At 51.1% G+C, this 24,846-nt stretch overlaps 1 protein-coding gene across 1 annotated transcript in view; it reads right to left on the minus strand.

Annotated features, from left to right (window-relative positions):
- The window catches only part of LOC142281275 (beta-1,4-galactosyltransferase 4-like), a 101,098-nt gene extending 76,495 nt beyond the window's left edge, over positions 1–24,603 (minus strand). The window contains exon 1 of the mRNA XM_075332833.1: positions 24,333–24,603. Within this exon, the coding sequence (XP_075188948.1) occupies positions 24,333–24,603 (271 nt within the window). The remainder of the gene's footprint in view (positions 1–24,332) is intronic.
- Between the last annotated feature and the right edge of the window lie 243 nt (positions 24,604–24,846).

Below are 24,846 nucleotides of genomic sequence, written 5' to 3' on the forward strand. Positions count from 1 at the left end.
GTGGCCGGCGCCGCTCTATGCATCATCAGTCTTCCCCTGTGTCTGCGCGGTGACATCCCTCCTGTGCGACTGCTGTGTGTGGTGAGAGCACAGAGCACAGGAGGACGCCGACCGGAGCCACGGGGGAACGATGACAGAAGTGAGGACGGGCAGCGGTGAAACAAGTAGAGGTGAGGACAGAACTGCAGTGGAAGGAGGAGAGGTGAGTACTTGTTTTTTTAATTTTTTTTTTTTATAAATCAGTGAGTACACGGGGAGGCTGGCTGCAGGACACATGGAGTCCTTGGGGAGGCACTGGCTGCAGGACACATGGAGTCCTTGGGGGGGGCCTGGCTGCAGGATACATGGAGGCCCTGGGAGGTGCTGGTTGCAGGACACATGGAGTCCTTGGGGGGGAAATTGGTTGCAGGACACATGGAGTCCTGGGGGGGGGGGGGGTGCGTGAGGCTGGCTGCATGACTCATGGAGGCCTGGTAAGGGGCTTGCTGCATGACACATGGAGACCCTGGGGGGGCTGGCTGCATGACACATGGAGGTCTCTGGGGCTGCATGATACATGGAGGTCTATGGGGCTGCATAATAAACATGAAGGACACCTTATACATGGACTATATAAGTGCATTGTACATGGAGGAGTATGGGGCTGCATAATACAATATGAAGGTTTATGGGGCTGCATTGTAATACATATAGAACTATGGGGGCTACATTATAATATATGGAGGCTACTTTATATATGGAGGATTATGGGGGTGCATTATAAAACATGGAGGACTGTGGTACAGTATAATACATGGAGAACTATGGGGTGAATTATAATACATGGAGGACTATGGGAAATGCATTATAATACATGGAGGACTATGGAAGGGTATTCTAATATATGAAGGGTTATGTGGGACCCTTTATACTATATGGAAGGCTATGTGGGGGCCATTATAGTTTTTGAAGAACTATATACGAGGGGGGACAAAGATACAAACATGGGATGGGAACGTTTTATGCTGAGGAAAAAAGGCTCTTTCCCTCAGCACCCAGATTTCCCATGCTCTGATATGGGAAAGCTGGGTGCTGAGGGAATGATGTATAGCAGAGCATGGGAAAGCTGGGTGCCGAGGACAAGATGGATATCAGAACATGGGAAAGCTGTGTGCTGAGGGTAAGAGCCAAGTGTCAGCATCATAATCCTGTACCACGAGTGTCAGTGTCATTATCCCGTACCCTAAGTGTCGGTGCACATACAGGGGGGGCCCCGGTACAAATTTTGCACCAGGGCCCATCAAATTCTAGTTACGCCACTGTATCCAGGTGTTAGAATGGCCAAGTCACAGTCCAGACCTGAACCCAATCGAGAATCTGTGGAAAGAGCTGAAAACTGCTGTTCACAAACGCCTCCATCCAACCTCACTCAGCTCCAGCTGTTTACAAAGGAAGAATGGGCGAGAATTTCTGCCTCTCCATGTGCAAAACTGATAGACACATGCCCCAAGAGACTGCAGCTGTAATCGCAGCAAAAGGGGGCGCTACAAAGTATTAACTTAAAGGGGATGAATAATATTACACGACCCAATTTTATTTATTTTTTAAAAAAGTTTAAAATAAGAAATACATTTTGTTCAACATCACAATTGTGTCCCACTTGTTGTTGATTCTTCACCAGAACATTAACATTTTTATCTTTATGTTTGAAGCCTGAAATGTGGGAAAAGGTTGAAAAATTCAAGGGGGCTGAATACTTTCGCAAGGCACTGTATACATTATTTACTTACCTTTTCCAGCGATGTATTAATCTTTTGAGCCACCTGTATGTGTTTTTACCATTTGGTCATTCTTTGTGTTTTTTTGTCCGTCTCTATTGCGTCTTTACCTTTGATCCATTTATACGTGTTTTATTATTTTTGGTGTTATTGTTATTCTTATATGTGAATTATAATAAAATTTGATATTTTTATAAATATCTCTTTATCTTATTTTGAACTTATACACTCGATATTTTTGTAGGCTCTATATATTTAGGAGTTCCCTATATGTGATTGATTGGGACTATGGCCCCAATTAGTATCCACAATGCCTATATTTGGATATTATGTACATTTATTTCTTGGTAGCAGGGGGAGACCTCAATCTTTCTATATTTTGAAGTTTATAGGGAGAAATCCAAAGTGGTGGGACCCCTAAAGATCAGAGCTCACCTAACGATTAGGTGCTGCCTAATACAAAATAGAGAACCCTTGATAAAAGTGGCTGTCCGGAGAAAGATATTAACGACCTATTCTTAGATTTGTCATGGTCCAGCACCCGGCACCGTGACCTGGATCTGTACTCAGTAGAGCGGGATATCTCTGTAAACTGTGTCGTGGCTTTTCTCAGTGAATGCAGTTGTGAACTGCAGTACCCAATAATGGCCACTATGTGGAGTATGGTGCTGTGGTGTCCACTATGATGTGACTTTATTAGTAGCCTTCCTGTTCATATAACTTTGGTCAAACTGACGAAGAAGATAAATGTGTGTTCACCAGCTGACTGGATATTTTATATGGGCCCTAAAATCATTTTTTGGCATCAGATCTCCCCATGGAAGTAGTATCCTAACTGTATGAAGGAAGGACGAATAGATCAGCAATCATTCGATCCCCATACAGATGCAAACGTGTATTAAAATGACTGACGATTGTCGATTGTAGCTCTTTATGGGCAGAAATCAGCCAGCGTATACCCAGCTTAAGCCTCACACAAACTACCAGACTTCTCCAATTTTTTAACCATCTCGTCAACAAAGGCAGGACCATTCCTTTCTTCTTACTCCACTAGCCAGGACCTTTTTTCCGATTTCCAACCAAAATAAGTCCTGGTCGTGTGATACATATCTAAAAAATGTCTGCTACTAGTCATAATTTTAATCTTGATGGCCCCCGGACTCCACCAAATACTGAGAAAAGGGTTTTGAAATGCCCCGTTAGAATGTCGTGGTGGCCACATATAGTGAAGGCATGTACTGAGCCATCCCCGACAGTCACAGACAATGAATGGAGTGTTGGTGTGAATACACATCTGGAATACAACTGAATGTTATGTCTTGTATTCATACTTTATATGCTGTGTCACTAGCTGTGGTAATCTTGTCATGCCTGTGGAGGCGCGGGGGTCAGTGGGTGCTCTCCTGTGGAGACACGGGGGTCAGTGGGTGCTCTCCTGTGGAGACACGGGGGTAAGTGGGTGCTCTACTGTGGAGACACGGGGGTCAGTGGTTGCTCTCCTGTGGAGACACGGGGGTCAGTGGGTGCTCTCCTGTGGAGACACGGGGGTCAGTGGGTGCTCTCCTGTGGAGACACGGGGGTCAGTGGGTTATCTTGTCCGCTGACCCGGCCGCCTTTAGAAAGACAGCATGGCCCAGGGCTCATCCCAACTGAACGCCCGACCTCCTTAACCGTGGGCCGAAGACTAATCAGACAACACAGGGTGAGGGAACCACAATATTAAGACTTTATTGGATCCCCAAACAATTAACGGCACATAACCAGCAAAACCACAGAATATAACTGGCAACAGAGTCTCACCCTTCCGCTGGCTCACCAGGGATTAGAATGTCCGTGCCTCAGGGCTACTTACTCCAAACCAGCAGCAAACCGCTTTTGGCGGGCACCCACCGAGAATGGAATAACAGCAGATTTAGGAAGCTGGCTGAGGACCGCAAAGTCTATAGTCCGGTGATTGGATTGTCCCAAGCTGGATTCCTTCCTTAGGTAGTCCTTTATCTCAGCTGAATCCTTGCATTCGATGCTGAAGTCCATGTAGTATTATAATCCAGGTTCGGTTATGGCTTGCCAATTGCATCTGCAGATCCTGGTTTAGTATCATGTAGCAAGAGTCTAGCCAGGCAATGGACAGTCCTCCTTCTTATACCCCTGAGCTCTCCATTAAGATCATTGGGGTCTTCACGATTGGTGGATAAGACTGGCTTCTTATTGACTAGATTTCAAGCCATATACAAAATATCCCTATTAGTAATGGTCTCTGGCAGAGACGAGGGAGAGACAGCAGTTACATCACATCTAGCAATACACATAGTAATACAATGGGAGGTTTGCATAATTGATTTGTCTGGGTATCTGACCTTCACTGGCCAAGGCAATTACGTGAGTCAACAAGAACTTTAACACTAGACTCCTAAGGGTGGTGTCACACATAGCGACGCAGCAGCGATCACAACCAGCGATCTGACCTTATCAGGATTGCTGCTGCGTTGTTACATGGTCACTGGTGAGCTGTCAAACAGGCAGATCTCACCAGCGACCAGTGACCAGCCAGCAGCGATGTGTGGAAGCATAACTAAGGTAAATATCGGGTAACCAAGGAAAGCACTTCTCTTGGTTACCCGATATTTACCTTAGTTCCTAGCGTCCGCCGCTCTCACGCTGCCAGTGCTGGCTCCCTGTTCCCTGCACTCCTAGCCAGAGTACACATCGGGTTAATTACCCGATGTGTACTCCAGCTACGTGTGCAGGGAGCAAGGAGCCAGCACTGGCAGCGTGAGAGCGGCAGATGCTAGTAACTAAGGTAAATATCGGGTAACCAAGGAAAGGGCTTCTTGGTTACCCGATGTTTACCGTGGTTACAGCTTACCGCAGGCTGCCAGACGCCAGCTCCCTGCTCGCTTCAGTTCGTCGCTCTCTCGCTGTCACACACAGCGATGTGCGCTTCACAGCGGGAGAGCAACGTCCAAAAAATGAAGCAGGACATTCAGCAACGAGCGGCGACCTCACAGCAGGGGCCAGGTCGTTGCTGAATGTCACACACAGCGACGGGACGTCGCTGCTACGTCACAGAAAATGGTGACTTAGCAGCGACGTCGTTGTCGTCGTCGCTATGTGTGACACCACCTTAAGAGTCTTGTAGAAACAATGAGGGGCTTATCCCCCGTTTATAAACAAACTATCATCATGTCTGGCTGAATTTTAAAAAACTTAACCCATGCTAGGCACTGACAGAGTCGATGTCGTCACAGTGCCTACCTTTCTTGAAGGCATTTTCTCACATATGGTGGAGGATGCGGGCAGCAGACTGTTACAGGCTTTAACTGACTGAATAAATTTTTAGAAAAAGGACCTGGCTCGACTATGGACAATCTGTATCTTGGATTGTCTAATGAGTCTAATGAAGAGTCAACTGAAACAGGCAAGTGAATTTAAATGTGGAGACGTTGTGCATTGTCATTTCCCGTAGTCTAACAGACAATGAATGGTGCACACACATGACCATTACTCTGTTTTAATGGATAATTTCAGAGCTCCATTTTCGGGATTGGTCAGAGTCCCAGCGGTCAATTTTCCGAGTGATCAGCAAGTTATCAATCAAGTTGGAAATAACCGTATTATTTAAAGATTTTCTTGCAATATCAGAGATAGCTAAACCCCCCCATACATGTTAGAAAGCGCTGTTGGCCTCGTCTTCATACAGAAGCACTTGGCCCAGTCAAGAGGCACTGTATTTATATAAGAAAGCCACTGCAGACTCCTCCTGCAGGAGCTCTCATCTAATGGACAACAGAAAGATCGGCCATCGAGAATCCAACATGCTGGACCCTTCTCCTCACCGACATAATCTGCTGGGGAAGAGTTGAGAGGCCCCCATAGATCGTAGAGTGTCGGCCATACTTTTTGATAAGGGGGGGGGGGTTGTAATCTATTGTGTTCAGCTTTCTGCTCACCGGACGGTGATGCGCTCCTGAAGATTGACACTTCGGACCGGTGGCATGGTGGCAACTCTTGAGAATGGAGAGGATAATAAATAAGAGATCATTTGCTAAATTTACCAACACATTGCAATTTTAACCAGGAACTTGAGACAACCCTTTTAAAGCATTGTTGAAGCCTTCCTATTTTTCCTTAAGTTGACTTCAGGATTTTTCAGGCTTTTCCATGATGCCAAATTATGGAGTTTTTCACTACAATAAATTCTGCAGAGTCACAAACACACCGGACCGGAATCCAGGGAGAACAAACCTTCCCTGTCACACGATATTGGTGTGTGCACACATCTACACACAAGCATCAGGGCACAGTATAGCAGCATGATTTGAATGGAAATAATCGGATGAACATATATAATTAGGACCAGTTATGGCCTTTTGGGCCAGTGTGACTTTTGGCAGATCCGCTTTTCCTAACATTTTCCCATCTCCCTTGAATCTATTTCTACCTTTGAAAGAAAACAAAAACTATGAGAAAGCAGATCACCCACATGTTAGATTACAATATGATTACAATTATTTTGCGTTATTTGGTTATGGTAGGATAGTATTATATGATCAGCCTATGGCGGTATTATCCAGGGATCTTTGGACAATATTATTCAATTTAGACGAAAAGAAGAAAAAACCCCTTAAAAATGCAATTTTATTTAGTCCAATTAAAACAATCCCCAGACAAACACACATAAAGAGGACAAATAATCCCAGATTTGCCAACGTCCGGTAGGACCCTTCTATAGACCTAACAGGTCAGAGCAGGCAAAAAGAGGGGGGGAATAGAAATGTCCCTATTGAACAAATAGTTAATACTGTATATTGATCAGTCCAATGTTGTGAAGGAGTGCCAGAGCAGATAATAATAGTCAAACCAGGGTATGGCCAAAAAATTCCCTATAGTGGCCCTGCCTAACCGCGGAGGTTGGCGCCCTAAACCTGGACGCTGTGGCGCCCCCGCTCAGCGATGACGCACCCTTCTTTCCCTCCTCTGATCTAATGTGCAGCTGATCTGGGAAAGGGGGAGTGTGGGGAGGTTGCACCATGTAAATTACTCAGTCAACGAATCTCAAACACACATATCAATAATACAGTGAACGTTCAGTTTTTTAGAGTGTTGAAGTGGACCATGTCAACAAAAATGGGTCACTTTCACAAATAAAGCACCAAAGTTGATTATTAGGTGTTTAGTAATTCCACTTGCATCAAGTTATAAATGCCCAACAGAAATCTAATTAGACATATAAGTACAGTGAAGTGCAACAATGCCTCATTAGTATATGTTATAATATGTCAAAACAATATACATATCCCTTCTGTGTACCAACATAGAATCAAAAGGATGGAATAAGTAACCATGCTTACTAGCAACAACAAAGTGAGGTCACCAAAAGACAAAATGGTCACAGAGCAGTGCTATCTAGTATATTATTAGGGACCGATCACCAATATATTTTGTGATTGAGAAGGTACGCACTTCACAGAAGGCAGGACAAGTAATACACTTTCACAGAAGGCAGAATAGTATATAGGCTTCACAGAATAATATACATGCAGTGGAACACAGCTAGAGTTAATTAGGTCCAGGTAACCATACTAAAAATTCTTCAAACATAGACATAGTACTTAGCTTATCCTTGAAGTCCTATGAATGGTGTAAATACACCAGGGTCCAAATTGACACCTCAGAACCTTGGCCAACGCGTTTCCCCCCGATCGAGAGTCACATCGGGGTTCATCAGGGGCTCCCTATTAGGGTGAAAAGCACTGGCTGCAATCAGCCAGGTGTATAGCTTGGTATCCCTCACTGTCGTTCCAGGATCTGTGCAGGGCGTCAGTGTTTAAAAATGGCGCCAGACGCCACCCATCATCAGGGATCCCGGATGTGAAGTTACACCCCCACCGTCATAGGAAGTGACGTAGGTGGGGTAGGCCCAAAGATGGAGCGCTGCCCATGTATGATATACACAAAGAGGAGGTAAGAACGTACCGACGTCACAGTAAGTGACGTCAGCGGACTTCATGTCAGAGCGCTGCCTATGCTCCGCACACTGTGGAACGCAGCGTGCGTTCCACAGAGAATCCGCCGGATATGGTCAACGGAGCTGAAGGAAATGGTGTACTAGGTGAATACATTACACCATCCAAACATACAGCACCGATATTATAATGAGGGATGATAGAGCACAGCCTTTTTGCCGCATATTGTGGAACGCAGTGTGCGTTCCAAAACTAAATAACCGGAAGTGGTATGCGGAACAAAGAAAGACAGTGTGCTAAGATGGTAAACATCCCCCTCAGAACAGATAACGCCGATGATACGTTCCGATCAACTATAGCAACACTTAAATAAATTGTACTCTAGGAGGTATATCTATCAGCAACAAATTTACATATATCTGAATATCCCCCTTTGCATCCCTAGAAGGTACAGTATTTATTGTCCATAGATAAACTTGCAACATGACTAAACGAACCTGATGGCATCATGGATAGCCATCCTTATATAGTATTGCATAGTTATAGTATTAACACCATTAAACGGATCAGGACGACTCAGAGTAAATATGATTACTAAGGTTTGGGGACATTGTCTAAGTAACCAAAAATATATTTAGGGTCAACTAGTCCATTAACCCATATCAAAATCCGTGAATATTAGATCACAGATATATAAATGCTCGTAACAAGATCATTGACGAGCCAAAACTGGCTCAACTCAGGGAAAAATAACCCAAATATTACAAGGCTCAGTCCAGAATCAGAAGGTCCAGGACCTGGGATCAAATGGGGAGGAGGGGGAGGAGGGGGAGGGGGGGGGGTGCTGGCTAAATGAAACTAGAGAAGACCAACTGTTCATTCAGACCGCTGGGGTTGACTGAATCTAGCCAGAAAATCCAGCGTGTCTCCCTCTGCAAGAGTTTCTTGTCCCAATCTCCTAACCGAACTGATAGAGGGATCACCTCAATGACCCTAAATGAGATAGTCAAGATTGCCACCATGACAGCTATTTACGTGACGAGCTATAGGGGTATCTCGTTTGTTCCTGATGTCCCCCAGATGTTCACCTATCCTGATTTTCAGTTGTCTCTTGGTTTTGCCCACATAATCCTTTGGACAACTACATGTGCATAAATAGATTACGCCTTCCGTTTTGCAGTTGGCAAAGTAACGATTTTTATACATTCTGCCTGTATTTCAGCTTCTAAAATCTTTCGAGGGAGAGACGTGTTTACAATATGTGCATGATCCACATTTGAAGGTGCCCACATCCCTACGATCTAACCATGTTCCGCTCTTATTCAGTGGGGCATAGAAGCTGTGGACAAGTTCATCCTTTAAAGTTCTTCCTCTCTTATATGTGATCGAGGGATGATCACAAATAGCCTCGCCAATATCTGGGTCACTTTTTAATATGTTCCAGTGTTTCCTCAGTATTGACATAATCTTACCATTTTGATCATCGTACATCCCTATTTATTCACCTAGTACACCATTTCCTTCACCTCCGTTGACCATATCCGGCGGATTCTCTGTGGAACGCACGTTGCGTTCCACAGTGTGCGGAGCATAGGCAGCGCTCTGACATGAAGTCCGCTGACGTCACTTACTGTGACGTCGGTACGTTCTTACCTCCTCTTTGTGTATACCATACATGGGCAGCGCTCCATCTTTGGGCCTACCCCACCTTACGTCACTTCCTATGACGGTGGGGGTGTAACTTCACATCCGGGATCCCAGATGATGGGTGGCTTCTGGCGCCATTTTTAAACACTGACGCCCTGCACAGATCCTGGAACGACGGTGAGGGATACCAAGCTATACACCTGGCTGATTGCAGCCAGTGCTTTTCACCCTAATAGGGAGCCCCTGATGAACCCCGATGTGACTCTCGATAGGGGGGAAACGCGTTGGGAAAGGTTCTGAGGTATCAATTTGGACCCTGGTGTATTTACACCATTCATAGGACTTCAAGGATAAGCTAAGTACTATGTCTATGTTTGAAGAATTTTTAGTATGGTTACCTGGACCTAATTAACTCTAGCTGTGTTCCACTGCATGTATATTATTCTGTGAAGCCTATATACTATTCTGCCTTCTGTGAAAGTGTATTACTTGTCCTGCCTTCTGTGAAGTGCGTACCTTCTCAATCACAAAATATATTGGTGATCAGTCCCTAATAATATACTAGATAGCACTGCTCTGTGACCATTTTGTCTTTTGGTGACCTCACTTTGTTGTTGCTAGTAAGCATGGTTACTTATTCCATCCTTTTGATTCTATGTTGGTACACAGAAGGGATATGTATATTGTTTTGACATATTATAACATATACTAATGAGGCATTGTTGCACTTCACTGTACTTATATGTCTAATTAGATTTCTGTTGGGCATTTATAACTTGATGCAAGTGGAATTACTAAACACCTAATATTCAACTTTGGTGCTTTATTTCTGAAAGTGACCCATTTTTGTTGACATGGTCCACTTCAACACTCTAAAAAACTGAACGTTCACTGTATTATTGATATGTGTGTTTGAGATTCATTGACTGAGTAATTTACATGGTGCAACCTCCCCACACTCCCCCTTTCCCAGATCAGCTGCACATTAGATCAGAGGAGGGAAAGAAGGGTGCGTCATCGCTGAGCGGGGGCGCCACAGCGTCCAGTTTTAGGGTGCCAACCTCCGCGGTTAGGCAGGGCCACTATAGGGAATTTTTTGGCCATACCCTGGTTTGACTATTATTATCTGCTCTGGCACTCCTTCACAATATTGGACTGATCAATATACAGTATTAACTATTTGTTCAATAGGGACATTTCTATTCCCCCCCTCTTTTTGCCTGCTCTGACCTGTTAGGTCTATAGAAGGGTCCTACCGGACGTTGGCAAATCTGGGATTATTTGTCCTCTTTATGTGTGTTTGTCTGGGGATTGTTTTAATTGGACTAAATAAAATTGCATTTTTAAGGGTTTTTTTCTTCTTTTGGTCTAAATTTTGTGATTACCCCCTATTTTAAGTTTCTATGGTCTTTTGACAATATTATTCAAGCAGTCAAGTCAATAACGTCCGACTCTGCAGGCGGGATGCTCTATAGTATTCTAAATTACTCTATAATCGCACATTATCGCAGTCAAGCTCCCCTCCACCTCTCATCTCTAGATATATAAGCCATTGATAATAATCTATATATATAATTGCCTTATTCTGTCTGTCTGTCTGTCTGTCTGTCTGTCTATCTGTCTGTCTGTCATGCTCCAAAATTGTGTCCTTACGGTGACACAAAGCTGATTGGCCGCTGGGCTCGCCATGGCCCCGCCCCCCCACACCGATTGGCCGCTCGCCCAGGCTGCGCCCCCACACGGATTGGCCAGCCGCTCGCTCAGGCTCCGCCCCCCCCACAGATTGGCCTCTCGCCCCGGCACCCTGCAGGCATTGGCAATTCAGCCACGCCACGCCCCGCCCCCCTCACGCAATGCACGCTAGCTCTGGCCCCGCCCCCTCCCTCCCCCCGCGCATTCCCCAAACTGACACGGCTGTCACGGAGGTGAGTACTGTACTCCCCCCCCCCCCCCGCGCATTCCCCGAACTGACACGGCTGTCACGGAGGTGAGTACTGTACTCCCCCCCACCCCCCCCCCGGCCCCCGCTCGCACGGGAGTGGTGTGGATACGTTGGTAACCATGCTCGGTTATAAGCGCAGCAAGGTCCTGCTGCGGCAGAAGATCCACACGCACACACATAACAGCACACACACAAACATACACACACATCAGATCACACTCACTCTCACACTCACACACCTCACATCGCATCCACACACTCACAGCATCCGGCGATATCGCTTGCTTCTCGGCCTCGATACTGTGCTGTTGTGATCTTCCAGGACCTGACGGAGGATCACATGGCCAGAGGCATGTGATATCTACGGATGTTGTGAGTATCAGCGCGTATGTGCGATATCGTCAGTGTCTGTGTGTGTGAGTGCATGCGATCGGGTGTGTGTGAGTGGATGCGATCGGGTGTGTGTGAGTGGATGCGATCGGGTGTGTGTGAGTGGATGCGATCGGGTGTGTGTGAGTGGATGCGATCGGGTGTGTGTGAGTGGATGCGATCGGGTGTGTGAGTGTCGGCAGAGGAGCACGGCGTGCTGGAGGAGGCTGGGAGCAGAGAGGCTGATCATGAGGAAGGCTGGGAGGAGAGAGGCTGATGCTGGGGGAGGCTGGGAGGGGGAGGGGGAGGCTGGGACGAGGGAGGCTGATGCTGGTGGAGGCTGATGCTTGGGGAGGCTGATGCTGGGGGAGGCTGGAAGGAGAGAGGCTAATGCTGGTGGAGGCTGATGCTTGGGGAGGCTGATGCTGGGGGAGACTGGGAGGGGAAGGCTGATGCTGAGGGAGGCTGGGAGGAAGGAGGCTGGGAGGAGAGAGGCTGATCCTGGGGAAGGCTGGGAACGGGAGGCTGATGCTGAGGGAGGCTGGAAGGAGAGAGGCTGATGCTGGGGGAGGCTGGAAGGAGAGAGGCTGATGCTGGTGGAGGCTGATGCTTGGGGAGGCTGATGCTGGGGGAGACTGGGAGCGGAAGGCTGATGCTGAGGGAGGCTGGGAGGATGAGGCTGGTAAGAAGGAGGCTGGGAGAAGAGAGGCTGATCCTGGGGAAGGCTGGGAAGAGGAGGCTGATGCTGAGGGAGGCTGGAAGGAGAGAGGCTGATGCTGGGGGAGGCTGGAAGGAGAGAGGCTGAGGCTGGGAGGAGAGAGGCTGATGCTGGGAAGGCTGATGCTGAGGGAGGCTGGGAGGGGAAAGCTGATGCTGGGGAAGGCTGGGAGGACGGAGGCTGGGAGGAGAGACGCTGATCCTGGGGAAGGCTGGGAGAGGGAGGCTGATGCTGGAGGAGGCTAGAAGGAGAGAGGCTGATGCTGGCGGAGGCTGATGCTGGGGGAGGCTGGAAGGAGAGAGGCTGATGCTGGTGGAGGCTGATGCTTAGGGAGGCTGGGAGAGGGAGGCTGATGCTGAGGGAGGCTGGGAGGAGGGAGGCTGGGAGAGGTAGGCTGAGAGAAGAGAGGCTGATGCACACACACACACACACACACACGCGCGCGCACTGCACAACACACCACACACACACACACACACTGGGAACCACAAACAACTGCCCTACACAGACACCCACACACACAGACAACGCTGCACACACACAACACCCAACACACAAACACCGCGGCACACACAAATATACGCACATACCGCACAACACACACATTGCACAAAACATACCTCCCCCCAAAACACACCACACACACAAACCGCGCAACACACACACAACGCTACAGACACACAGCGCTCCACAAACAACGCAACACACGCAACACACATACAACACCGCTCTCACCCCCCTGTCACACCCAGACAACACCCAGAACATGTACAGCGCCTACACAAACACTTGGTAACTACACACAACAACATCTATATATATATATATATATAACAAAAATCATACATTAACTACACAATACGTAAATTCTAGAATACCCAATGCGTAGAATCGGGCCACCTTCTAGACTATATATATAATTGCCTTATTCTGTCTGTCTGTCTGTCTGTCATGCTCCAAAATTGTGTCCTTACGGTGACACAAAGCTGATTGGCCGCTGGGCTCGCCATGGCCCCGCCCCCCCACACGGATTGGCCTCTCGCCCTGGCTCTCTGCAGGCCCCGCCCCCCTCACGCAATGCACGCTCGCTCTGGCCCAACTGACACGGAGCTCCGACTCCCAGGTGAGTACATACACACACATCAGATCACACTCACTCTCACACACACCTCACACATCACATCCACACACTCACAACATCCTGGGATATCGCAGACATAACCTTGCGATGCTGGGATCTTGACGGAGGCCGTGAACGCTGGTAACCATTATACACATCGAGTAACTAAGGTCCCTTGGTTACCCGATGTGTATCATAGTGTACACCGGCTCACACTCACTCTCACACACACCTCACACACACATCACATCGCATCCACATACTCACAGCATCCGGAGATATCGCTTGCTTCTCGGCCTCGATACTGTGCTGTTGTGACCTTCCAGGACCTGCCGGAGGATCACATGGCCAGAAGCATGTGGTATCTCCGGATGGTATGAGTGTGAGCGTGGATGTGCGATATCGTCAGTGTGTGTGTGTGTGAGTGTATGCGATCGGGTGTGTGTGAGTGTATGCGATTGGGTGTGTGTGAGTGTATGCGATCGGGTGTGTGTGAGTGTATGCGATCGGGTGTGTGTGAGTGTATGCGATCGGATCTGTGAGTGTCGGCAGAGGAGCACGGCGTGCTGGAGGAGGCTGGGAGGAGAGAGGCTGATCTTGGGGAAGGCTGGGAGGGGGAGGCTGATGCTGGGGGAGACTGGGAGGGGAAGGCTGATGCTGAGGGAGGCTGGGAGGGGGAGGCTGGGAGGAAAGAGGCTGATCCTGGGGAAGGCTGGGAGGGGGAGGCTGATGCTGGGGAAGGCTGGAAGGAGAGAGGCTGAAGCTGGGGGAGGCTGGGAGGAGAGAGGCTGATGCTGGGGAAGGCTGATGCTGAGGGAGGCTGGGAGGGGAAGGCTGATGCTGAGGGAGGCTGGGAGGAGGGAGGCTGGGAGGAGAGAGGCTGGGAGGAGAGAGGCTGATCCTGGGGAAGGCTGGGAGGGGGAGGCTGATGCTGGGGGAGGCTGGAAGGAGAGAGGCTGATGCTGGGGGAGGCTGGGAGGAGAGAGGCTGCTGCTGGGGGAGGCTGATGCTGGGGGAGGCTGGGAGGGGGAGGCTGATGCTGGGGGAGGCTGGGAGGAGAGAGGCTGATGCTGGGGAAGGCTGATGCTGGGGGAGGCTGGGCTGGAAGAAGAGAGGCTGATGCTGGGGGAGGCTGATGCTGGGGGAGGCTGATGCTGGGGGAGGCTGGGAGGAGGGAGGCTGGGAGGAGAGAGGCTGATGCTGGGGGAGGCTGATGCTGGGGGAGGCTGGGAGGAGAGAGGCTGATGCTGGGGGAGGTTGATGCTGGGGGAGGCTGGGAGGGGGAGGCTGATGCTGGGGGAGGCTGGGAGCACGATGGGGGGTGCGCAGCATGGGGGATGGAGCACGTTTGGGAGTGCGCAGCATGGCGGATGGAGCACGTTTGGGACTGCGCAGCATGGCGGATGGACCACGTTTGGGAGTGCGCAGCATGGCGGATGGAGCATGTTTGGGAGTGCGCAGCATGGCAGATGGAGCACGTTTGGGAGTGCGCAGCATGGCGGATGGAGCACGTTTGGGAGTGCGCAGCATGGCGGATGGAGCACGTTTGGGAGTGCGCAGCATGGCGGATGGAACACGTTTGGGACTGCGCAGCATGGCGGATGGACCACGTTTGGGAGTGCGCAGCATGGCAGATGGAGCACGTTTGGGAGTGCGCAGCATGGCAGATGGAGCACGTTTGGGAGTGCGCAGCATGGCGGATGGAGCATGTTTGGGAGTGCGCAGCATGGCGGATGGAGCACATTTGGGAGTGTGCAGCATGGCGGATGGAGCACGTTTGGGAGTGCGCAGCATGGCGGATGGACCACGTTTGGGAGTGCGCAGCATGGCGGATGGAGCACGTTTGGGAGTGCTCAGCATGGCGGATGGAGCACGATGGGGGGTGCGCAGCATGGGGGATGGAGCACGATGGGAGGTGCACACCTCCCCCCAACACACACACACACAACACACCACACACACACTGGGAACCACAAACACCGCCGTACACAGACACCCACACACACAGACAACGCTGCACACACACAACACCCAACACACAAACACCGCGGCATACATAAATATACGCACATACCACGCAACACACACACATTGCACAAAACATACCTCCCCCCAAAACACACCACACCCACACAAACCGCGCAACACACACACACACAACGCTACAGACACACAGCGCTCCACAAACAACGCAACACACGCAACACACATACAACACCGCTCTCACCCCCCGTCACACCCAGACAACACCCAGAACATGTACAGCGCCTACACAAACACTTGGTAACTACACACAACAACATCTATATATATATATATAACAAAAATCATACATTAACTACACAATATGTAAATTCTAGAATACCCGATGCGTAGAATCGGGCCACCTTCTAGTCTATATATATAATTGCCTTATTCTGTCTGTCTGTCTGTCTGTCATGCTCCAAAATTGTGTCCTTACGGTGACACAAAGCTGATTGGCCGCTGGGCTCGCCATGGCCCCGCCCCCCCACGGATTGGCCTCTCGCCCCGGCTCTCTGCAGGCCCCGCCCCCCTCACGCAATGCACGCTCGCTCTGGCCCAACTGACACGGAGCTCCGACTCCCAGGTGAGTACACACACACATCAGATCACACTCACTCTCACACACACCTCACACATCACATCCACACACTCACAACATCCTGGGATATCGCTTGCTTCTACACCGGCTCCGTCACGATCCCAGCAGCGCCAGACATAACCTTGCGATGCTGGGATCTTGACGGAGCCCGTGAACGCTGGTAACCATTATACACATCGGGTAACTAAGGTCCCTTGGTTACCCGATGTGTATCATAGTTACCAGCGTACACCGGCTCCCGGTACACATGTGCAGGGAGCCGGCATTATACTCCTCTCCCCCTAGGACTACTCCTCCTATTACAGTCCTCCTATTATACTCCTCTCTGAGTATAATAGGAGAACTATTATAGCATGGGGGATGTAGCACGATGGGGTGCGCAGCATGGGGGATGTAGCACGATGGGGAGTGCGCAGCATGGGGGATGTAGCACGATGGGGAGTGCGCAGCATGGGGGATGTAGCACGATGGGGAGTGCGCAGCATGGGGGATGTAGCACGATGGGGAGTGTGCAGCATGGGGGATGTAGCACGATGGGGAGTGCGCAGCATGGGGGATGGAGCACGATGGGGAGTGTGCAGCATGGGGGATGGAGCACGATGGGGAGGTGCGCAGCATGGGGGATGTAGCACGATGGGGGGTGCGCAGCATGGGGGATGTAGCACGATGGGGAGTGTGCAGCATGGGGGATGTAGCACGATGGGGAGTGCGCAGCATGGGGGATGTAGCACGATGGGGAGTGCGCAGCATGGGGGATGTAGCACGATGGGGAGTGCGCAGCATGGGGGATGTAGCACGATGGGGAGTGTGCAGCATGGGGGATGTAGCACGATGGGGAGTGCGCAGCATGGGGGATGTAGCACGATGGGGAGTGCGCAGCATGGGGGATGTAGCACGATGGGGAGGTGCGCAGCATGGGGGATGTAGCACGATGGGGAGTGCGCAGCATGGGGGATGTAACACGATGGGGAGTGCGCAGCATGGCGGATGGAGCACGATGGCGGGTGCGCAGCATGGGGGATGTAGCACGATGGGGAGTGCGCAGCATGGGGGATGTAGCACGATGGGGATGTAGCATGATGGGGGATATAGCACGATGGGGGGTGCGCAGCATGGGGGATGTAGCACGATGGGGAGTGCGCAGCATGGGGGATGTAGCACGATGGGGAGTGCGCAGCATGGGGGATGTAGCACGATGGGGAGTGCGCAGCATGGGGGATGGAGCACGATGGGGGGTGCGCAGCATAGGGGATGTAGCACGATGGGGAGTGCGCAGCATGGCGGATGTAGCACGATGGGGAGTGCGCAGCATGGCGGATGGAGCACGATGGCGGTGTGCGCAGCATGGGGGATGTAGCACGATGGGGGATGTAGCACGATGAGGGATGTAGCACGATGGGGGGTGCACAGCATGGGGGATGTAGCACGATGGGGAGTGCGCAGCATGGGGGATGTAGCACGATGGGGAGTGCGCAGCATGGGGGATGTAGCACGTTGGGGGGTGCGCAGCATGGGGGAGGGAGCATGATGGGGAGTGCGCAGCATGGAGGATGAAGCACGATGGGGAGTGCGCAGCATGGAGGATGGAGCACGATGGGGAGTGCGCAGCATGGGGGATGGAGCACGATGGGGGGTGTGCAGCATGGGGGATGGAGCACGATGGGGAATGCCCAGCATAGGGGATGGGGCATGATGGGGGGTGTGCAGCATGGGGGATGGAGCACAATGGGAGGTGCACACCTCCCTCCAACACACACACACACACTCACACACACACAGGGAACCACAAACACCGCCATACACAGACACCCAAACACACAGACAACGCTGCACACAAACAACACCCAACACACAAACACCGCGGCATACATAAATATACGCACATACCGCACAACACACACATTGCACAAAACATACCTCTCCCCAAAACACACCACACCCACACAAACCGCGCAACACACACACACAACGCAACAGACACACAGCGCTCCACAAACAACGCAACACACATACAACACCGCTCTCACCCCCCGCCACACCCAGACAACACCCAGAACATGTACAGCGCCCTACACAAACACTTGGTAACTACACACAACAACATATATATATATATATATATATATATATATATATATCTATATCTATAACAAAAATCATACATGAACTACACAATAAGTAAATTCTAGAATACCCGATGCGTAGAATCGGGCCACCTTCTAGTATATCAATAATCATCAATGTCCATTCCCAGAAAATGTTTCTAATGCTTCTGTATCCATCTTTTTACTAACGCTTATTATATACTTCATTTATTTTATTTAGCGACATATCAGAGTTAGGAAATAAGACAAAGCAATCCTCGGTTTTTCAACGTAGTCAGGATCACCTACAATATGGAAATAGTGGTCTATTCCTCAATGCTGCAAGTGGGGAGTAGTCCACTGTACTCATATAACTAGGGGTTCTGACTACACTAAAAAAAAAACAATGAAGTAATTTACACCTACCATATTTTTCATTTTATAAGACGCACTGGATGATAACACGCACCCCAAATTTAGAGATAAAAAAGGGTAAAAAAGAAAAAAAATATGGGGTCCGTTTTATAATCATATGGTGCATTACCGGGGAGGTGGGACAGCAGTAGTGGTGGAGCAGGGTCACAGGAGGGAGGGTCGGTGGTAGAGTATGGCGATGCTGCGAGCAGTGCAGAGGGGGCCCCAGATGCTCGCTGCGGCACTGTGTTGGGGCAGCCGGTGCTGCTCTGTGCTGGGGCAGCCGGTGCTGCTCTGTGCTAGAGAAGCCAACGCTGCTTTGTGCTGGGGCAGTTGGCGCTAATCTGTGCTGGGACAGTCGGCGCTGCTGTGAGCTTGTGTGTTCTCCCTCACGCCTTTCCCCCTGACCTGATGGTCGAATAAACAGCTTTTTTTTATTGAGCATCTTGGTGAGTGCCTTCCGCCTATTTGTCATGACTGTCAGCTGGTGCTCGCTGCAGGTGGTAAGGCACTGGCCATTCCGAAGATGTCGGCCGTACAGGCTTCAAAGAAATGGTGTCTGGAGTCGGCGTGTGCGTAGATGAGAGCTCCATCTGCACATGCGTCAATTGTGGGTGCCATTATTTGAAGCCCTTACCAATGACCTCTTCAGAATTTCCCGTGCCTCGCTGACTGCCGCACAGAGCTTCGCTGCCCACTGCACAGAGTCGTAAAGAGCAGAGCCGCGAGCCGCATAGAGCAGCGCCATAGCATTTGTGACGCCCTGGTAAAACAAGGTAGTCACAGTTAGGCCCCCCCGAACTACACTGTTCCCTCACTAGGAAACATACAGCCAACCAAAAACCCTAGTCACCCCCCCTTAGGGAAAGATAGACACACCAGTGGGCGTGACCAGGTGGTTGGGAAACGCCCACCCAGGGGTCCAGACAGCCCGGGGCGGGAAAAGCAGCAGATCAGTCTAGATTAGTTTGAAGTTCAGTTTGGAGAGGAGTGTGGGCTGGAGCTAAGTGAAGCTACAGCAGGGAAGTCAAGTTGAATGGTACCAGGGTAGGAGCCCTGGTGCCACTGGCTAGAAGGCAGACGGTGGTCTCAGTCAGCGGGACACGGGAAGACGGCTTGGTGGAACTGAGGTGGACCGGGACAGGGTTGTCCCGACACAGGGAACCGACCCGGAAACCGGAGCACAAAGGGGGGTACTCGGACCCTGAAGCCAGAACCAGAACCAAGTGGAACTGGTTAATTAACCGATTGAGGCTAGGACCAGAAGTCCTGTCCCACCCAAAGTCCCTCATACCGATTAGGGATAAGAGGTCACCGCCAGGGCCCATAGATCCCACGGGCCAGCCTCTGCGGGAACAGCTCCCTAGGCCACATCCAGCCGGGAGCGGACTCCTGAGTTTCACACTAGGAAAGTCCACCTTACACAAAGCAGTGCAGGAAAAGGATAGAGACCACCAGCCGGGTGGGGGACCTGAACTCAACCGGCCGCGGCACAGGCCACCATCACCTTGGTTTACCAGAAACTTGTGTGTTTTACTAACAGTGAGTACACCAGCACCCCCCTGCAGTCGCCATCCCCTGCACCGAGCCACCGGGTCCCGGGGCCACCATCCCTACCCACGAAGGGGTTAATAACTTGCTGCACAACATCTCCACCGGGTGCCCCATAACAGTAGCGGTGGTGTCCCACCTCACCACACACCGTGGGTGGCGTCACGAACTTACTACGGCCTAGCCCGTACATCTACGTCCCCCCATTTATTCGGCGTGTCCGCGAGACCCCCGGGTCCGGAGACCCTCGAGCCACCACCCCTGAAGGCTCGGATCTGAGCAGCACCGGCTGCTGGCACGGGGGTGGCACACCTCGAAACTTGGCGTCATGAACAGGATACTTACCCATCCACTTACCTTGTGGAAGTGCGCCTTGTATTGGACAGTCAGCGGTGATCCGTTGCTAAATTTTCAGAAGTCGCCATTTTGCCGCCAGTTTGGGCGCGAAAACTATAGCCCAGCGTCTTTTTCCCCGAGAAAAGGGCACAAAAGCCAAAGCCCCGCCCCCTGGAAACACGGCCGGAAAGCGAGCCCGGAAGTCGCAAAACGAAACTAACAGGCCGCAGTAAGAAGTGCCAGCAAAAGACCAAGGGGGAGCAGCGGGAGAATGTCTGCTCCTAAACCCGATGCCGGCCCCACGCCGACCACTGCAGCGGCGGCGCCCCAGAGTGGAGCGGAGGTCCCTGAGGAGGAACGCAAGTCAGGTCGCTTACCGATAGGGACCGCTGCCTGGCTGGAGCGGGAGCTGGGGAGATTATGTGTCCGGGTTCGGTCGCAGTCTCTGCAACAGGTGCTGGAGTGGAAAGCGGAGGTCCGGAGGATGGTGGCCGTGGTGTGGGCCCGTGAGAGCCGAGCTACCCGCGCAGTGTCACAACGGGAGAAAGCTACCCAGACCGTCTCGTCCTCGTTGACCTACCCGGAGCTGGAGCCTGTTTCCTACGTGATGGGGGAGTGCCGGCCGGCACTGCTCCCAGGAGCAGCGGCATCACCTGCTATACCACCTCCGTTCCCGATGGAAGTTCAAAGCTCCGGGATGCATTGCAGCTGGTCCCGGAATGCTGACCCCCGGGGGCCAAGTGAGACATATGGCCCCATGCAGCAGTGGTAGCGGTTCCCGGCTACCTCCTCTGCAAAGTCCCCGTTGGGACTGTCCGTTGATCCCGGTTTGCAGTTAAACCCCCGTTTCTAAAGACAATGGCTTAGAACTTGCGAGCCAACCCATAAACTTTTGGGTCTTGTAAATAGCCCCAGACCTACCTTCTCACCAAGCCGCAGTCTCTGGAGAGGCTAGTTGAAGGATGGGCCTGAGGTAGAGTCGGCCGAGGCCCTGTCACCAGCAAAACCGATGACTACCCTCCAGGTCAGGGGTCCACTGGACGTGGGGCCCTTGAAAAAGGACTGCCGGGTAAGGAACTTTTTACCTGGCCTGTACTGGCAACACCCGGACCTGTCCTGGAATTGGGTAAGGGGTGCACACCAGTTGTTCTGGGTGGGTGTTACGGTTGCTGCGAGCACTGGAGACTATGTCCAGATTTCTTGCTACTGCACATGTGCGAGCGCTGGAGACTAAGTCCAGATTCCTTGCTACTGCACATGTGCGAGCGCTGGAGACTAAGTCCAGATTTCTTGCTACTGCACATGTGCGAGCGCTGGAAACTAAGTCCAGATTTCTTGCTACTGCACATGTGCGAGCGCCAGAGACTAAGTCCAATCTTGGAGCCATTGCACATGTGCGGGTGACATCATCGCTGACACGAGGTCACATGTCTCTGACACCTTCTATGCCGATTGGTCGCTGGTCATGTGCTTGTGACGTCTTGCTCGGTGATAGGCCAGCATGACGTCACTCCTGTCGTTCTGGCAGCGGATTGGCTCTGGTGTCCTCCATCTTGGATGAGGCACAGAGTCTATATAAGACCCTGACACACGCCGCATGGTGCTCAGTCCTCTTGGTTCATGCATATGAGTAGACGCTCTGTGCGCGTTCCTCTAGGCATTCCTCTGTCTATGCTAGGTGAGCGCTACCGGCAGGGTAGCGTTCTTATACCTTACAGCTTCGGCTGCTGTCCGTATCCTTACCTCTTAGGGGAGCGGACATAGGCAGGTGCCTGAGGCACATGGTCTGGCTGGGCCTTGTGATTCTACTCGTAGGTGGACGTTGCCGCTAGGGTAACGTTCCTTATACTGCGTCTGGCAGTTGTTCGTATCCTCGCACACTAGGGGAGCGAACAGAGGTAGGAGCTTTGTGCGGCTTACGCTGCTGTTCGTCTCTTTTGCACCACTAGAAGAGCGGACCTAGGCAGGTGCCATATCTAGTGGTTCGTATCCTCGCACACTAGTGGAGCGAACGCAGGTAGGAGCTTTGTGCGGCTTACGCTGCTGTTAGTCTCTTTTGCACCACTAGAAGAGCGGACCTAGGTAGGTGCCATTTCGCACACATTGCCTTTGTCTCTGTGATTATTAACAGAGATCATTCTACACACCCTCCAAGTAAGGGAGGAATTGCTTTACTTACTTATTATATCCTTCTGTGAGTTAACAGAGGTATTGCACTCTGCCATAGTCTGCAGCAAAGTCTTTGCACGGTGGACCCTGACTGTCTGATACTCCTTTTAGGTTATTATCAGACAGCCCCCCGTAACAGTGGGTGAGGTGAGAAGGACCTGGTCTGTCCCGTCCCGGTTGTTTATATCTGCAACGTTTAAGAAAAATGCCTCCCGTAAGGGAAGAGCTAAAATATACTTCTATGTAAATGTTATTATAATTGTAAGATGTTTTACCCGTTTTATCTCCTTTTTCTAGTTCAATAAACGGTGGTGGTCGGACAGCCCGCGGATGGTCTGTGTTTAACCAAGGGGGAGTGTGACGCCCTGGCAAAACCAGGTAGTCACAGTTAGGCCCCCGCACTACACCGTTCCCTCACTAGGAAATATACAGCCAACAAAAAACCCTAATCACCCCCCCTTAGGGAAAGATAGACACACCAGTGGGCGTGACCAGGTGGTTGGGAAACGCCCACCCAGGGGTCCAGACAGCCCGGGGCGGGAAAAGCAGCATATCAGTCTAGATCAGTTTGAAGTTCATTTTGGAGAGGAGTATGGGCTGGAGCTAAGTGTAGCTACAGCAGTGAAGTCAAGTTGAACGGTACCAGTGTAGGAGCCCTGGAGCTACTGGCTAGTAGGCATATGGTGGTCACCAGCAGCAAGACACGGGAAGACGGCTCGGTTGAACCGAGGTGGACTGGGACAGGGTTGTAGCCCGCCGGTACCGACACGGGGAGCCGACCCAGAAACCGGAGCACAAAGGGAGGTACTCTAACCCTGAAGCCAGGACCAGAACCAAGTGGAACTGGTTAATTAACCGATTGAGGCCAGGACTAGAGGTCCTGTCCCACCCAAAGTCCTTCATAGAAGACAACAGCCCACCGATTAGGGATAAGAGGTCACCGCCAGGACCCATAGATCCCATGGGCCAGTGTCTGCGGGCACAGCTCCCTAGGCCACATCCAGCCGGGAGTGGACTCCTGAGTTTCACACTAGGAAAGTCCACCTTACACAAAGCAGTGCAGGAAAAGGATAGAGACCACCAGCCGGGTGGGGGACCTGAATGCAACCGGCCGCAGCACCGGCCACCATCACCTTGGTTTACCAGAGACTTGTGTGTTTTACTAACAGTGAGTACACCAGCATCCCCCTGTGGTCGCCATCCCCTGCACTGAGCCACCGGGTCCCGGGGCCACCACCCCATACCCACGGAGGGGTTAATAACTTGCTGCACAACATCTCTTCCGGGTGCCCCATAACAGCAGCGGTGGTGTCCCACCTCACCCCACACCGTTGGTGGCATCACGAACTTACTACGGCCTAGCCCGTACATCTACGTCCCCCCATTTATTCGGCGTGTTCGGAGACCCTCGATCCACCAGCCCTGAATGCCCGGATCCGAGCAGCGCCGAATGCTGGCACGGGGGCGGCACACATTGCCCTCCCTCTCTACCACCCCACGGTAAGCTACATTCGGATTTTAAGACGTACCCCTCATTTTGCTTCCAAATTTTTGGGAGGAAAAGTGCGTCTTATAATCAGAAAAATACGGTATTTTTATTTTTTCCCTAGTGACATAATGATAATTCTATACTCACGAAGGTTTGGTGACAGTATAGGGCAGATTTTTAAGTCCTCTTCTTTCTGGGAAGTCTGTTCCACGAGAGGTGGCTGGCTATTCTCCTCTGTCTTCTTCTCTGAGAGGGGAGACTTCCAGAAGTTTTCCACCGGGGTTCTGTATTTGGGGGTGTAGCGTGTGCTGTCCTTCATGTAAAAATTGGTCCAACCAACAATCGTTACACACACCGCAATAAAAAGCAGGAGCCGGATCTGGCACAAGAGGTTTCCGAAGATGCCGGTGATTCTCATTACTACTTTTTTCAGGACCAAAGGTGCCAAAGGCAAACACAGACCGGAGATCAGCGGTGACTTCTTCAGGTCATCTCATCAACGTCCATCTCACAAGAGGCCGACTGGAACAATTCACATCCCACAGTCGTCATCCGGAGAGTCCGACCTGCAGATACAGAGGGGAATAAATATTGGTTAACCAAACAGAAATCATCTTATCGGAGGAGTTGCCCAGAGTCTGAGTTATGCCCATGAAATATG

This window comes from Anomaloglossus baeobatrachus, chromosome 2, assembly GCF_048569485.1.
Source record: "Anomaloglossus baeobatrachus isolate aAnoBae1 chromosome 2, aAnoBae1.hap1, whole genome shotgun sequence".
NCBI classification, from domain to species: domain Eukaryota; kingdom Metazoa; phylum Chordata; class Amphibia; order Anura; family Aromobatidae; genus Anomaloglossus; species Anomaloglossus baeobatrachus.